The sequence below is a fragment of the Sparus aurata genome, chromosome 1, assembly GCF_900880675.1.
Source record: "Sparus aurata chromosome 1, fSpaAur1.1, whole genome shotgun sequence".
NCBI classification, from domain to species: Eukaryota; Metazoa; Chordata; class Actinopteri; order Spariformes; family Sparidae; genus Sparus; species Sparus aurata.
This window is the reverse complement of record NC_044187.1, coordinates 22,023,811-22,040,443: the sequence shown is the minus strand read 5'-3', so window position 1 is coordinate 22,040,443 and position 16,633 is coordinate 22,023,811. Positions and strand designations below refer to the sequence as shown.

Genomic DNA, 16,633 nt, shown 5'->3' with positions numbered 1-16,633 from the left:
TTCCCACATCCCCCCGACCTTCCTGACACACAACCGCACACCTACAAATGTTTTTGTTGCATAATTGTTTTAACTAGTCTCACACACACTCACGCACACACACACTCACGCACACACACACACACACACACAAAGCATGCACAAACACATCAGAAACATGCAGGGGTGAAACATACTTTACTTCAGTTAAATTGTGAGTTGCTTGTAGTTTACTAGAGGCTGTTTCCTGCTATTTTATACTTCTACTCCGTAACATTTTAGAAGCAAATATTGTCCACAACATTTTTTGACATTGACATAACTTTTTACTTTCAGATTATCAACACAAAATATAAACCAGATAATGAATTATGATTTGTTATTATGGATTATGGAGCTATCTGGCAGCGTATGGAAGTTAGCTCCAGCTTCACCGGCTGCAAACATTTTTCTACCTCAAAACGTCAGATTTTTTGCATTAAAGGGGCTCAATATAACATTAGTAGTAATCTACATATTGTAATCACGATTTTATAGGCTTTTTTTGCAACGTGACGTGAAGATGAGACATTCCCGTCTGTCTCAGTTGCCCATAAAACACACTTAAGTTTTAGTTATTTAGTTTCTGCTGGACTGTGGATTTCTTTGACAAGTACCCAGGTCAGCATCTCCCCGATAGATGTGACTTTATGCACGTTCTCGATTGTCTTGTCTTGCTGCCTCTCTCTGCTCTGCTACCAGAGAGCAACAGGAGCTAGCGTTAGTTTAGAAAGGAGGACAGCGAACATAAACTAATGGCCGGCTTCCAGCTCAACACAGAAGTTCCACAGAGCCCCTTAAAAATCTGTGCACTATTCCCTGAGAAGTTAACAGAATGGGGATCCGCAATGGGGTCGACAATCATCCTCCATTCAGATTTCGTGGAAATCCGTTCTGTAGTTTCTGTGTAATCCTGCTGACCAACCAACCAACCAACAAATGGACACGGATGAAAACATAACCTTAAGATAATAATGATCCAGTAGTATAATGTTTATTATTCTGAAATTGGCCATTTTGCATGAAGAGTACTTTTAATTTGGGTACAATATTTTGATGCTAACACCATCACTAGATGCTAGATTTGAAATGCAAGACTTTTATTTGTAATAGAGTATTATTACACCACGATACTGCAACCTTTACTAAATGATCTGAGTACATATTCCTCCACTGAAAACATGTATAACACTCCTCCTGAAATCTGCAGCCTGGTTTAAACCTCAGCACTTCAAAAGCAATTAGGTCAACAGGTTTGTTTTTTTTTTTTTTCTTTTTTCCAGGGCTGGGATTGTCACAGTAACGTCAGCGAACAGTTATACTGGTCTTCAGGGAGTCACATCACTCACTTTTTTCATTATTTTTTAACCGGTGTTGTTTATGGCTCCCGTGTTAAAAGTACCATTATCAATCTGTCGCTCTGGTCAAACAGCACAAATAAACAACATGCAGTGTGGCCTTGGCCCATACTTTATAATGTGCGGCATAGCTTAAAGTAAGCATTCACATTTCAATTGGTTCATTCACAACCCCAATCCAGCAGCACTGCATTTATACATTTAGCATCTGATTCATGTCAGGCTGAGATTACCATTTACTGAGCACTCTGAGACACACAAATGTTTCCTCAACATTTGACAAACATGGCAAACGTGTTGAGAAATTGTGCTGACAAAGAGCAGTCTTTGGAGCGCAGTAAGAGGATGACAAATACGGAACAGCAAACTAAAACACACTTTATTTCTGTCTGGTACGAGTGTGTCACAATGTCAGGGTGGGACCAAACTGCAGCTTATATTCATGAATGCATGTCATTCACTTCTCTGCAGGCACAACATAGAGTCTTAGGCCATCTATGCCACCATAACTTTACTGGAGCAATGCTACTAATTTACATCTTGTGAGAGAATTAACTTTATCGGTCTGTGGTGTTCTTTGGAAAATCCAGTCTGAGCTGATCTAATTAGACTTCATGATCCTGTCTTGCATAATGTATCCATGTTATGGATCTATATTGTTTGACTTTGGGGTATACCATTTAGACAAAGGAACGCTGTGACTTCAGGTTCTGTGGTGTTTCAACTTGTGCCAGAGAACAGTTCATTATTTTCCTAAAACAAGAACTTCACATTCAATATTTTCACATGACAGGAAAAAACCTAAAGCGATTCAAAGCACAAATGTTGCTAAAAATCACTCTCTTTCTTATTCACACTACTGTCCTGTCCGTCAGTGTCCGTTTATCTGCACACCTCTGTATGCTGTGTTTTCATGTCACCGCTCGTCACTTGTGGCTGCCACCATACTCATCTGGCCCTTGACCTTTCCCAGAATGCCATGGGTCACCAAAGAGGTCTTAGCCCCAAAGCTCTCCTCGCTGTCCGTGTCACCGTAACAACTGGACGTCGCTGGGGAGTTAGCCAGAGCGATGACTGAGTCAGTTGAGTCTCTGTCTCTGTGGGCTGTTGCCAAGGCGGGATGAGCTGAGGATGGCGGGGCAGCGCGGGACGGAGGAGGGGTGTCGCACTGGAAAAGAGGGTTCAGTTTGTTACTGTCCGACCCAACTGTGGTGCTTTCTTCCTCGGCCTCATCCTCAGCTGAGTCCCTGCTCTTGTCCTGTGCCTGGTCGTTGAGCAGAGTGACCAGGAAGTTGATGTACTTGACAGCAAGACGCAGGATTTCATTCTTGCTGAGCTTCTTGTCAGGCGGGTGTGTGGGAATGAGTTTTCTCAGCTCAGAGAAAGCCCCGTTCACGTTTTGCTGTCGCCAGCGCTCACGGCTGTTTGTGAAGACACGCCGGGCAATTTTCTGAGGAGGGCCTGTAAGACACAAATACTGTGAGTGTGCAGGGCCATAAAGGATGTAGGAAGTTGATACACACTCTCTCTCTCAACAAATCCCATAAAACGAAAAATTTGGTTATTTTCCAGTTCACACACTTGATCGTGAGCCGCAATATATCAACCAAAAATATTGTCCAAAAAAAGATTGTCCTTGCCCTTAATTGCGAACCAAAGTGGCTGTGTCATTTATTACATGTTATGTGTTATGCAACATCCTCCGTTGATGACGAATCCTTGATTAAATTTTCTCTGCTCAAAACTGGTGGAAATATGAGCTGGTTTGCAAGATAGTACAGCAAGTTTCCAAGAATCTTGTAGCTATATAAAGGGCCCTATTAAAACTATTAAAAAAAACAAGATGGTGGTCAGCATTGTTGCACTGGGACATGGGCACTTCAGTTTGTTGTGAGTCAACCCTGCATGTTTTGTCTTGCTTGCTGTAAATACTAGAATAAATTCTGTATTAATCCACCGCTGAAAATAGGTCCCTGACGAATCGACTTTCTTTTAAATACTACAGTGCCCAGATGTCTAAGAGAATTGTTTCATTTTTATAAAGATATGAATATGTATCTATGACCCATTATCATATTTATAGGTGTGTCGATATTTATATCCTCAGTAAGAACAACTGGGCCGTGGCAGGAAAGTATTGAGAGACAAACTAACACATTAATGATGTTGGCAATAAGAAAAATACAGAATATCTGCAAACTCAAACTTATCCTTTACATGACACTTTAGATATACGGTATATCATCAGTTCACATACAGTAACTATGGCCATATTAATACTAATCTCTGGTTATTTATTTGGTCCCACAGAAACTCACATTCAGTGATCTCCATCTCAAAGTGTGACGAGGGTCTTCTCTTGATCCGGCTGTTGTTGATGACACCATAGTTTCCGCCCGAGGGGCCGAGGTAAGAACTGGGAACAAAATACACAGTAATGTGTGTGAAAATTTGACATGTATGTTAGTGCATTCACTGAAAAATAGCCACTTCAAAGTGACAATTAACAGAAGAAATTTCTTTGCTTGTAATAAGTAAAAGACATCTGCAAATGGAACAAATAAAAATGACCTTGAATCAACTCCATCTTATCTCGCTGAAATGCTACTTTCTTGGTGATCATGGTCTTATATTAAGTGTAATGAGATATTTCAAACAGGAAATGGGGCAAATGGTGCATAGTGAGATTTTGAATTTCAGCAGTGTTCGCAAAATACAATGCAGCTAAATACAAAAAAACAGTTGGTGAACATGTCGGGTCGTTCCAGCACCTCTCCTCTTAAATATCTTGGAGAACGGCTGGAGAAATCAAGAGGTTGGTGGGGGCCATTAACCATGAAGGGATTATATTGGTGGCATTGATTAAGTGTGCATGCAGAGTTGCAGCCCAGTCTCATTAAGTCTGGTTACTAGCTGATTCTACCGCGGGGGGATCAATGCCTCCTGCTACAAACAGGGAGGAGGGAACCTTATTCCCAGACCTCCATGACAGATGGTGCAACCATAGATGTAGACACTGTGAAAAAAGTCCTGCTTTTTACATCGCTGATGCTCCTCTGTTACAGAAAGAAACTGTGTGGAAAATCCTTTTTGGAGTAGAGAATAGATGAACAGTAGGAGGGCTTTGATAATGTCTGCAAATGAATGCCTTTCTTCACAAGTGTAAGCTAAGGGTTGCCAACTGTACCGGCCTGAAAAAAGTGCTTCTGGGGTTCTGTCGCCTTTTGTTAATTCAACGACTAAATTTAGCCGCAATTAAAACTGAATGTATAGTTTCAAAAGTAAAATCTCTTAAGGGTTTTGGTACTAAATGTGCACAAAGGAAAATCCGTGATGCAACTTGTGTTCAGCAGTCAAACGTTCTGATGAGTAAATTTAGCGTGAGAGATGTGAGGTGCCTTCATAACAGCACACATCCTGCTGTCACTTTCACATAACCGTGCAACGCAGTGGCTATAAATCACTATGGGAGGTCATGAAATCCCAGCAGTTGAGGTTTCCTCTGAAACATAAACTTGCCATAGTTACCAACGGAGCAGCATCGTCATTAATGATGCGGTAACATCTCAGGAAAGTGTATTGTGGTATTTTATAGTTTAGAGTTCCACATCTGTTTGCATGCCTGGTGAAAAGGAGCTGAATGAGAATGTGGCATTTTATGTTTAATTGATGCGATGCTTCACAGAGGTTACATTTTTCACATTTCCTGACTGGTTCAAATTTTCTCAAGTACTGTACAAAAGTAAAGTTTTTATGTTTTTACTCAAGTTTAAAACAAAACAAAACAAAATGCAGTCTGACAATCAAAAATTGGAATTATTTGAATTTAATAATCATCCAGGTGGGTAATTATTTGACCCAAAGTAAACAGTGTCTACATACTTATCAACAGAAATACATGAATCATTTACTTTTACTTGTACTTTTGATACGAACATTTAATATCAGATGCTTTAAGACCTTTACTCCAGTACTATTTTATGGGCGACTTTCAGTACATTTTGTGTCAGAAAATTACTTTTGATACTTTTAATATGCAGATTTATTAGACTTTCACTGAGTATCTTTTCTTTTGCTCAAGTAAAACTTTTGGATACTTTTTATAACACTGCTTTTTTCTTGTTGAATAGAAAGTTTAACTAATTCGTCCCCAAAATAGTAATCAAATGGAACAATCTGAGAAGTGAAAATCACTCTGCTCATCACTCACTGATGATGACGGGGTTGCACGTATAAACTGGTTAATATTAAGAGGTCATTAGGGCGAAAGGTTGGGACCATAGGGCTTATGCGCAAGGTCTCACCTGGTGAAGAAAGGGTGTGCAGACAGGTACTGCTGAGGCAGCAGGGGCCCTGGTGAGGCAGCTGAAGGCCCTACAGAGCCTACAGAGGATCCTGAAGCTCCAGGGCTCGTCACAGGCAAGCAGGTCATCTGACTGCGGCGGAGATCCCCGTGGGGCCCGTGCAGGAGGTTGGGAATTGGGTGGAGGGCAGTCAGAGGGGTGTTGGTGAGTGGGAGAGGGGGCTTGCTGTGGCCGAGGCTGATGACTGGAATGTGTGGAGGAAGAGGGGAGGACGATGAGGATGCCACGAAGGACGCGCCCGAGGTGGGAGGCGGTAGAGCACATGGGGAGGTCTTGGCTGGTGCTGGGAGAAGTGGAGGCGGAGAGGAGAGAGTTGGGGACCCAGAAGCAGCTTGGGCTGTGGTGGACGTTGGTCCTCCTGGCCTCTCCTCCTCCTCCTCCTCCTCCTCTTCCTCCTCGGTCTCCATGACAATGGGCTCAGGTGCAGCTGCTTTGCCTGCATGGTGACTGGTCAACGCTGTCGTCGTGGCAGTTGGTGACCTGAACGGGACATCCGTGTGTCCTTTATGGCCTGTCTTGTTAGCAGGATGAGGGCTGGTGGTAGGATCCGAGAGCGTCTTGCTCTGAAGCGGGCTGTGCTGCTCTAAGGAGGCACAGGACGGGGAGGAGGACAAGGAGGAGGAGGGGCGAGGGAGGTCAGGGGGTGAGGCAGGTATGCCTGTAGAGTTCAGCTTCTCCATCATGGTGATGAAGTCTCAAGAGGGATTCCTGTCAGTGCCAAGCTCCTGTTCCTCTCAGTGTGTGTCAGTGTGTCTTGTCCCAGTGGAGTCTTTAAATGTGTGTGAGAGTAACTAACATGTTCATGCAGAGACCTTTAAACCTCTTTAACTCCTGAGACTTTTTTTGCTCTACTTTCCTACCTTACTAAACATGTAGATTTTCCTCTGTCCAACCTGAAATCCATCAGCTCCTCCTGGGTAATTGAGCGAACGTGAGGTCGTCTTTATTCAGGTGCCACAGTCATTAATGGACGACTATCTCTGTGGTATCATCTCTGGGCGCAGCGTGGAGCCGGGGTGGTGGTTGCGGTCTGATTTGGCGGGGGTTTTTCTCACAGCACATCCTGAGCAGCAGACTCGAGGTTTCTGAACGAGTCTCCAGTGGCCACTCTTAATGATTCTGTCCGTCCTTCTGTCTGTCTGTCTGTCTGTCTGTCTGTGTGTATTTTGAGGATATGAGTCAAAATCCTTTTAAGCATTGAAAACGTCCCAGATCGCTGAAGATTGGATTGATATCAAAGAGTCTGCTGAACAAAAGAAAAAGAAAAACAAGCACTCAGGATATATATTTGGTGTATATTTAGCAAAAGGGATACGATGAGAAAATGTGCACACAGGTCAAGCGAAAGAGCTTTTACCAAAATGTGATGAGGAGCTGTTACTTCTCGTTTCTTGGATTTAAAATCTGAATTTAATTCATGGAAATTTACAGACTTGACTCATGCTGGATATCAAGTGAACGCTTCTCTTCGACGAGGGAGATGGTTGTTGTTACTCTGCCCTGCACGAAGGCGTAACACTCTTATGATTTCTCAGGTTTTGCAATAGCAACTGTTCCTGTTTTCGGTCTTTTCGGGTGGTCATGACTTTATATCGGACAGTTCCCTCTTTCACAATCATGTACAGACAAGACCATCTCATTTTGCAGCAGAAGTGATAAAGTTGCTGAACTTCTGCACATTTAAAAAAAATAATTTTGCTGGTTTTGTGGTTGCCCAGAAACAAAGTCAGTATGGCTCCACACATATATCTGAATGTAGTATCGGTTACAGCATTTGATTATTAGTCAAACCCATATATTCCTTCACAATTACTTACACAACGACCTTTCCAATAGTTTGAGTCATCGCCTCAAATAAAATATTTCTGACAATTGTGATAAACCTTTTAATGCAATTGATATTTCATTAGAATACTTTTAATTAAAATGGATTAATTTCATTGCACTACATTTTAGATTCGCCTAAAACATGTCTCAAATATAATGTTTGAGCCAGATGAACAATATATTGTGTATTAAGTGTAACCAGTAGACTGTCACAGAAATGTTATTAGTTAATACAGTAAACAGCCATCCCTCAAACCCTCTGACATGACTTGATATGAAATCTCTATTGTCAGCTATTTAAATAAGCAGAACCTCCAGTCAGACTCTTTTATATTGGTCACTGTTATTTAAAATAAAAGTCAGAGGTAAAAAACACTGACATACTACAGGCTGCATAAAAAGATAATTCAAAAGATATTAAATAAGTACTCACAGATACATTATGATGTCCAGTGTGCCACGTCTGTCTATCATGCAAAATCCGTCAGAGTTCAAGTGATCTGTGAACGCACATGGTGTATCTCCTCAGTGTTTAACGTCCTCCTCCTCCTCCTTCTCCTCCTCCTCCTCCTCCTCTTCCTCCTCCTCCTCAGGTCACTCGCGCTCCACCGCAGCCTGTCAGCGTCTGTCTGTCAACCTGAGATCAGAATTGGAGCCAAACTGTCTGACACCCCTCAGGACACCTCCTCGCACCCAGTTCAATCTCCTTCAAAATCATTTGTGAAATTTAAAATGAAATAGAACTTCGAAATATTCACAAAGAGATGAAGTCGGAAATGCAAGAGAAGGACAGCCCAGACGTACTTATTTGTGTTTTTGTCGTGAAGTTGTTCACGACAAAGGCTGGAGGTGGATGTTGTGTGTCTCTATCCGTATGTCAGTCTCACCTCTCTCACCTCTCTCTCTCTCTCTCTCTCTCTCTCTCTCTCTCTCTCTCTCTCTCTCTCTCTCTCCTGTCTATCCCTTCCTTCTCTCGCCCTCCTTGCCAAGAAGACACAATGCTCCAGTTGGTTGCCAGTCGGAGAGCTCTGGTACTCTGGCAAATGTGAGGTGGGAGAGAGAGACCAAGAGAGAGGGGGAGAGAGAGAGGGAGAGAGAGGGGGAGAGAGAGGGAACCGTGTTGCAAGGAGAGTTTTCCGCTCCCTGCTGGACAAGAGGATGTGCGAGTACAATATGGTGGCTGCTGATAAGAGCCTCAAAAGCTGCCTGTGGCCTGTAGATAAGAAACCTCCACTACCCCTCCTCCCCCCTCCACCACCAATACCTACACACACACACACACACACACACACACACACACACGCATTTTGCAGGTTCACGCCTACGTTCACATACGCACACACACATCAAACCAGACTGGTCAGACTTTGAAGGGACCTGGACTGTTTCCAAGAAAATATCCGCAACTGGACTTATATCACAATATAATAAACAGACCAATGTGTACTATACACAAACACACACACACACACACGCTTATTAACACACACATAGAGTGAACGGTCAGACACAGACATGCGTAGACAGGAAATCACCTAAATTCTTTGTCTTATCAAATGTCTGCTGTTAAAGGTCATTTTCACAGCCTGATGTCAAACACTTTTTATATGAATATGAAGTAGCATTACATAAAAAAAAACACATGTTATTTTATTGTTGATTTCAGACAAACTCATGCAATAAAGTAGGTGAGAAGGAGAAAAGAGGGGCAACTGTGGGTCCCAGAATAGAGCTCCTCTTTTATTAATCGTCAACTGTTCTGATAAACTAAATTCATACACAGCTATTCCAAAAAATATATATTAGGTTTTGTTGACTGGATAAAACAAGATATTTTATTATGTCACACAGGGTTCTGGGAAGTTATAATTTTCAAGGTTGGACAAAACAACACCATTATTCATTCTGCTTTATTTATACTTGAAAGATCATTGAGGGGTAGGTCTCATTTACAGTGACAATGAGTCAAACAATACAAAGAACAGGAGAAACAATAAAAAGGGAAATTACTGACGAAGTAAAAGCAGTTCCACAACAGGCTTGTAAAAAAAAAAAAAAAGCCAAAGCCATTAAAAATCGTGGGTTTGTTTGATAAAAACTTTAAAAATTATAAGATAACATTCAGCTACATAAAAACCCTACAACTTTAAATGAATTACAATGGTTGGAAGTAAATCAAAAATACAGTCATGTCACGATTTAAATAATGTGAATGGTATAGTATAAATAGTTTCTTTTTTTTAATTAAATAGTTATTTAATCAAATCCAATTAAGCTTCAGTTATACACCACCTGCTCATACAAAAGCAAAGTGCTTCACATAAAAACACATAAAAATCTAAATGAAGAAAATAACCTCCGGATGAATCTACAGTAAAAATAATCATTAGTTTCTGCCCTGATTCCTACTACAGCGTTGTACAGCATTGTACAAACACAGAAGGTCTCATTTATTGGTCACGAGACGGATTTGGGGATTTATGACATCAGAGCGCACCTGCGTCGCTGATGACCAACGTACGAGTCGTCATCATCGTGGTAACTTTCCTCTCCGAGAGCTCCTGAACTTCCTTCCTGAATCTATCCCTCACCCGTTCCTCCTCTGTGCTCACCCATTCCTGTTCCCTCCTTCAACCTCAGGGTCAACGCCTCTTTTACATTCCCTCAGTCATTTCCTTCTTAGACAGACTCAAACACAAACATTATAAAGGCTTTACAGTTACGTGACCTTCAAGGTCCTGGGAAAGAAAGCAGCTTGCTGAGCAACTACTCAACAAATCTGTCATCGCCTTCATCATCCTCATCATCATCATCATTGTTATCCTTTTTTTTCATTGTGGCCATCAATATCATCAACATCATCATTATTATAAGGAATAGAAGCCCTGGCGGTCTGAATATGCTGAAATAACAATAGTGTGAGTACAATCAAAGAGCAGAGTGTCTTCTATTGGTGTGTCACACTGTTCTGCGTCTGGCAGCTGTGGTTCCAGTTGATCACCCTCTGTGAGCCAGAATAACGTTGTAGTGGCTCCGCCGTCCCTGCAGACGCTGCCTGAATTTGCCTGTCACATATAAAAAGCTACACAAGGGACAGAGAGAAATCCTTAAGGGATTAGCTTTTCCTGTGCTTTATCCGCTCCTGTTAAAAGTAATGTAATTTAATGGCATCACAATGTTGTATTTTGAGAACAGTTTTAGTTCTTTAAATGTTTGTTTAAAATTATAATTTAAATGGACAATGTCTTTTAATACCTTTGGCTTTGTTCACTTAGTATTTTTAAGTGTTTGTGGCTACAGTGGGGAGAGGAAATGTTGCTTTTTAATGTTGGAATCTTAATTGAGAAAAATAATTACTGTCAAGAATGGTCTCTTAAGAGTTGTGGTTCTAATATCTGTGATTTTCACTGTCTTTTCCAAGGAAAAGGGAACAAAAACAAGTTGGGATTAAAAGCAATTTATATGTAAATAGCTTCTAATATGTATTCTTTATTTTCCTTTCGTTTGATTATAAGCTCTTTGAAAAATACTACTGTAAAGTGTTTTATGCTAGATTTTTGTATTTTGAGGTCCTGATGATTTGTTAAATTGAAAAAATGCTAAGTTTGACTTATAGCTGAGTTTGTGCTGGAAAACAGGATACCATGAATGGGAGGTAAAGGTGGTTTATTAGGCCATTAAAAAAAGACATAAATTCTCAGAAAAATCTGAAAAATAGTCTGGACTCCAAATGGTTTGAAAATGCAGTTTTAGTTGCCAAATCCTCTTAATTACTTTAACATAGTAAAGAAGCTGTTGCTCAAAGTGTGGTGCCACAGTTGTGTGAATTATAGATTAAGTCACATGAAACTCGGTGAGCCAGCAGACAACAAATCAATGTGCATTTTGGGTTTCCCCCATTTTACTGTTGCATCTCACACAGTCACAGTTTTCTGGGCAGAAGACAAATCGTTGAATTTCTTATTTAAGGCCCCGTGTGAACACCCAAACTGTAAATGGGGAATAATTATAGAAACAAACGATAACAGACAGCTTCCGCTTTTCCCTTGAGTGAGGAAGAAATCAAGAGAGGATTGTTTTAATCTCAGAGCCGAGCTGTCACGCCCTCCTCCTGGCTACCTCAAAATACCCAGCTCAATAAATGGAGTATTGATGGGAGTGCCTTCGGCGCGCGCGCGCGCGTGTGTATGTGTGTGTGTGTGTGTGTGTGTGTGTGCGTGTACATACATAAGGCAGGGTCAGGCTGTTTGCTAAATACCCTAGAGAATCAAGTAAAAATAAAACTATATGTAAAGGTTGTCTCACTTTGTGTGTGTGTGTGTGTGTGTGTGTGTGTGTGTGTGTGTGTGTGTGTGTGTGTGCGTGTGCGCACCTGCAGAAACAGCATTGATCTCTTGCTGGGCCAGTAAGCATGTGTGGGTGAGGTGTGGGAAATGAAAACCATGAGGCTTATTTGTGGCCTAAAGATATGATCAGCTGATAATTGGGTGCAGGGACCAAACTTAATTTGATATTAACATATCTTATGTTTCTAACACAGGTAGCAGAATAAAAGCTCCTGGTTACCAGTATTTACAACTGTAAAATTATGCGGTAAAATAAATTTAGCACAATGGAATTGCTGCAATCAGTTGCAGCCCTTATGTCAAGAGGTCGTCTGTTAAGACCAGCCATGGAAATTCACATAACTGGGAGAAAACAAGCCTTGACAGAACTGGGACCTCTCTTACGGAAATTATTTGTAGATTTATACATGAAATTTGTCTTAAGATAATGGTTGACATGCTTACATTCAGTTCATAAAAAGATACTGAGTAAAAAATGCCTTGCTATAAAATTCCTGCACAAAAAAATAGTCACCGATCAAATAAGCAAATAAAAGTTTTTGGAAGATGGACTCATAACAATGGTAGAGAAGAGTAGAGTGACTGAACAGTGGGTTGACGAACGAAGCCAAACCGCTGCACAGAATTTGTTAAGCTCATGCAAATTTCACCACAGGTTTGGATGCATATCTGTTCCAAACTGCAACACCTGCACAGAACCAGCAGTCTAGTCAAGACTTTGCTTAGTGACAAGGTCATTTTCAATATGTTTTTTCATGAACATATTTTACAAGGTTTTCTGCTGTAAGTCAAGCTTAAGATCAAAATGAATCGCAAGTCTGTTTTATAAGTGAGGCCCCTGATCTTTGTGGGAAACAGAGATCCAAAGAGTCCAAAATGAAGGAAACTAACATAGCTAATCAGTTGTGTTGCACCAATGAGTATTATTTAACCCCTCTGTTGTTGTATCTACGTAACAAAAGAGGCATGTTTAGCAGACCGTTATGAGACAGGAGATGATGATACTAATACAGTTTTTGATTAAACTGCAGAAACTTCAAGTTCCTGTTAGCAACAGGGCTAACAATCAGTTAGCACAGCACAGTTAGCAAGCTCATTAGCTTTTTTCTTTCCTCTTCAGTAAGCCTTTATTAAGTGATGCAAAGTCCCTAAAACAAAGTGTGTAAAACGTTGAAAGTAAGTTTGGGGAGTTGTTGTTAGTCACTACATTAGCATGGACATGGATGGCTAGCATTTCAGTAGTTAGCTTGCCTGCTGCAGTAAACTAGTTCACCAACAAGCCTTGCGATGAGGCTAATGTCAACAAAGAACCATCTACTTCCCAGACATGCCTGGATGAGTTTGGCTTAGCTACTTTCTGATGTGACGAAGCCTTTAAAATGATTTTAAAGTTAGTCTTTAGAGCTAAGCTACCAGTCATACAAGCTCAGGTATTGCAGTACTGGCAGAAAAACCCTAAAGGTGTCAGTTTCAAAAGTTTGGGAAAACTGAAGGGTGAAAATGAGAAAGCAATCAAAACAATATTCTTACGGTAAACCAATATTTTCCACCGTCACAGAATCGTGTGAGCGTATAGTGGATATATACAGACGCATGCACATGCCCAAGAAAACACATACACACACACACTCCCCAAAGTGGGCTCCATGGCCACGTTTCCTCCTCGCCATGTAAACACTATTGTGTGCCGGGCGATAGCGATCGCTGGAACCTAATTGTTTGAGGCAATATTCGCAGTGCATTTCATGGAGAAAGTGACAAACAATGCTGTGAGCGTTGGCCGGGACAGACGCTCTCTCTCCTCCTCTGCCACGACAGATGTCGGCTCTGTTTATTTTTCCTGATTGTCCTGGAGACCGGCCATCCAACTGCTGAAAACAACAACAAGAAGAGTGTCAGTTTCTGTTGGACAATTAGGACAAAACAGGAGGACGTGTGTGTACTGCCATCCTAGGATCTGACCGGAAACACTTATGACTTAGACCTGATCGACCTCATCAGTAATCAGCTTATGACCAGAGGTGTCAGAAGAAGCATGTTGTTATGTTATGAACATGAAACACACAAACAGATTAATTTATTTATTTAAGTATAATAAAATAGTAATAATAGAGTTGTTCTGGCCTGAAGTGTATGAGAGAACCATTCGGGATCAACCTGTATGCACCTGTTTGAATTGATAAAGAAGAGGTTGCTATATGTGAGCTGAAGGTCAAAAAGAGTGGAGGAATTTCTTCTTTAAATGTTAAATCAGAAATTACAAAAGAAGATCAGTGTTGAGCTGGTGAGTTGGACTACTTAGAGACAATATGGATAACCACGCAGAAGTCCAAATAGATAAGCAGAAATTTCAAAGTTTAAAGATATAATGTTACTTTTCTGCATTACAATGTCTATAAACGCCCAGACCTTTGCTATAAATGGTGTTGATTTGTGTGTTTAGATGATCCCAGATGTTTCCAACAATGTTTAAACATAGAATATGCGTACTGTAGACTTCCGCCTCCCGTGCCTGCTATCTTCCGTTTTAGCCCTCCGCAAACTTGAAGGTGAATCAAATAAGCCAATTTAATTATGAGGCCCTTCTAGACTTCTTTCACTCATCTAGACTTTAAATTGGCTTCAAACCCTGGTGCTGAATTGCTGGAAATTCTGTACAGTGCATTTACCAAAGGGATCAGTAGAATCAGAGGTATCATCTGTTTTATTCCACACATTCTTCTTTCTTGCTGCCTCCATTACCCACAATTCAAATTGACCACTGACAGTTCTGTTGGAGACAGGCGTGTAATGCTAGAAGCAGCTAATGCAGCCTTGCTGAGATTAGGAACGAGGTACAGAAGTCTGCTAAACACACTTCTTGCAAACTCCACACTCCCAGTTTTTTTTTCATTTCATCCAACGTCTTCAGCCACGACTGCAGCTGACTCAAGTGACATCACTTAAGGCAGTTTATTTGATTCCAGACAGCGCCCTCTGGAGCCTTTAAACAACTTATTTCACACACGCGGTAACACTCCTCAACACCCGTAGTCACACTTTGATGTGTGAAATCAGTGGAGTTCCCCTTCAAGTTGAGGAGAAGCGATCACTTGTGAGTCAAGTGTATCAGCTTGAGATCAAACATAACCTGTTTTGTTCCCCATCACTGCCTCCCAGTGACATCAAGGCTCAAACACTGCAGACTGTTTCCAACAAAAATAAATCTCAGGTTATCTGAAAAGGCCTAATAGATAACAAGGTGCTTTATTTTTATCTTGTCGCTGTTTGGAGTTCATAGCAATCCTGATTACTGTAACGGCACCTCGTACAGTGTCAGCCACATGTCGACGGTCACACATTGCTCCGTTCCCAGGATGCACCTGGCCAGGGGCGAGCGGGCGGACGTGGGGGACAGCTGTTTCCTGTGCACACTTCCTGGTTTGGCAGCGCAGAGGAGGGGAGGAGGAGGGTAGTGATGGGGTGGGGGGTAGTAGGGGGAGAGGGGCAGGGTAAAAGTGGGGGTGGATAAGGGTGTTAAGTGAAGCCTTTTCCAAACAGGATATATCTGCCACAGGTGTGAGGGAACCAACGCTGCTCAAGCTAATATTTGCACTTTTAGAAAAGAAATCAAAGACTTTCCTGATGGGAGGGGCGAGGATTGGTTGAGGGAAATGGAAGGATAAGAAGAGTCAGACAGACAGACAGACAGTCCAGACAGACAGACAGACAGACAGACATACTCACAGAGGGAGCGAGGAGAAAGCGCTCCTTTATTGTCTCCCGTCTCAGAATAGACTCACTCAGCTGGGAGGGAGAGAGCGGCCTGCAGGCTAATCAGAGCATAATGGGTTCAATCAATCGTTTCCTTGATTGCACACATATAATGTACATTCAGCCTCAACAGCTGAACAGCAGCCAGAAAAGAGGCTGTTTTTACGAGGTACTTAAATCAGGAGTGTTGAAAATATAAAAACGTCTGATGAGGTTTCAGTGTTCTGCAGTACAAACACCTCAGTGATAAAAGATGTTTTTATGGCCACAAGAACATTAAATGTCTAACATTCATTTGAAATTGTTTAAAATATTGACTGATACTGCAGATAATGTGGTGAATATCTCCCTCTTTGACACATGAGTAGATTGATTTGGTTTAATAAGTATAAGAGTATTAGTGAAAAGTCTGGCTCTGAGCCATAAACCCAAAGTGCCAGTAGGCTACTGGAAAACTTGGGGACTGAGACTCAACAATCAGCTAATAGTTCTCAAGACAGTTACATGATGTTGCTTTATTATTTTTGCTTAAGATGTAACTAGACAGCTGTTTTAACTTTGGAAGATTTGGAGAAGGCTGAGATAAAATTAGAGATGCTACTTCATGCATTAAAAGGTTGTTGTTGTTTTTTTTAAGATCAGTTTGGGATAAAACTGTATTCTTTGGTGGAATATTTTTTTCCACTGTGGAATATATTTTTTCAGTGAGGCATAAAGAGGAAGAAGAAATGTTATAAAATATTGAAAATACAATATTTATGTTTAATGCATCAGCTGATTCAACATAAAGCTTTCCGTCACGTCTAATAAAGTGATACAATAAATCAAAACTTTACTTTCACTTCTTTTTTACGTTCTGTCTTGTTTTATATTTTTTGCTCTCAGCACAAGTTTAACCACTTATCCATTCTTTGTTATTACATTTGCTGATTCTTCATCAGTGGAAAAAGGCAGAAACGATGAGCGG

At 41.1% G+C, this 16,633-nt stretch overlaps 1 protein-coding gene across 3 annotated transcripts; it reads right to left on the bottom strand.

Moving 5' to 3' along the window:
* Positions 1-282: 282 nt before the first annotated feature.
* lyl1 (LYL1 basic helix-loop-helix family member) lies at positions 283-8,704 on the bottom strand. 3 transcript variants are annotated; one of them, XM_030432258.1, is made up of 5 exons: positions 8,372-8,704; positions 8,001-8,273; positions 5,681-6,986; positions 3,695-3,792; positions 283-2,837 (listed from the first exon to the last, which is right to left on the bottom strand). In XM_030432258.1, the coding sequence occupies exons 3-5, from the start codon at positions 6,421-6,423 to the stop codon at positions 2,293-2,295; spliced, it is 1,386 nt and encodes a 461-aa protein (XP_030288118.1). In that variant the 5' UTR covers positions 6,424-6,986; positions 8,001-8,273; positions 8,372-8,704; the 3' UTR covers positions 283-2,292. The 3 variants fall into 3 exon arrangements, with proteins under 3 accessions (XP_030288118.1, XP_030288100.1, XP_030288109.1); XM_030432240.1 differs by having other exon boundaries at positions 8,001-8,704; XM_030432249.1 differs by having other exon boundaries at positions 5,681-6,983; positions 8,001-8,704.
* Between the last annotated feature and the right edge of the window lie 7,929 nt (positions 8,705-16,633).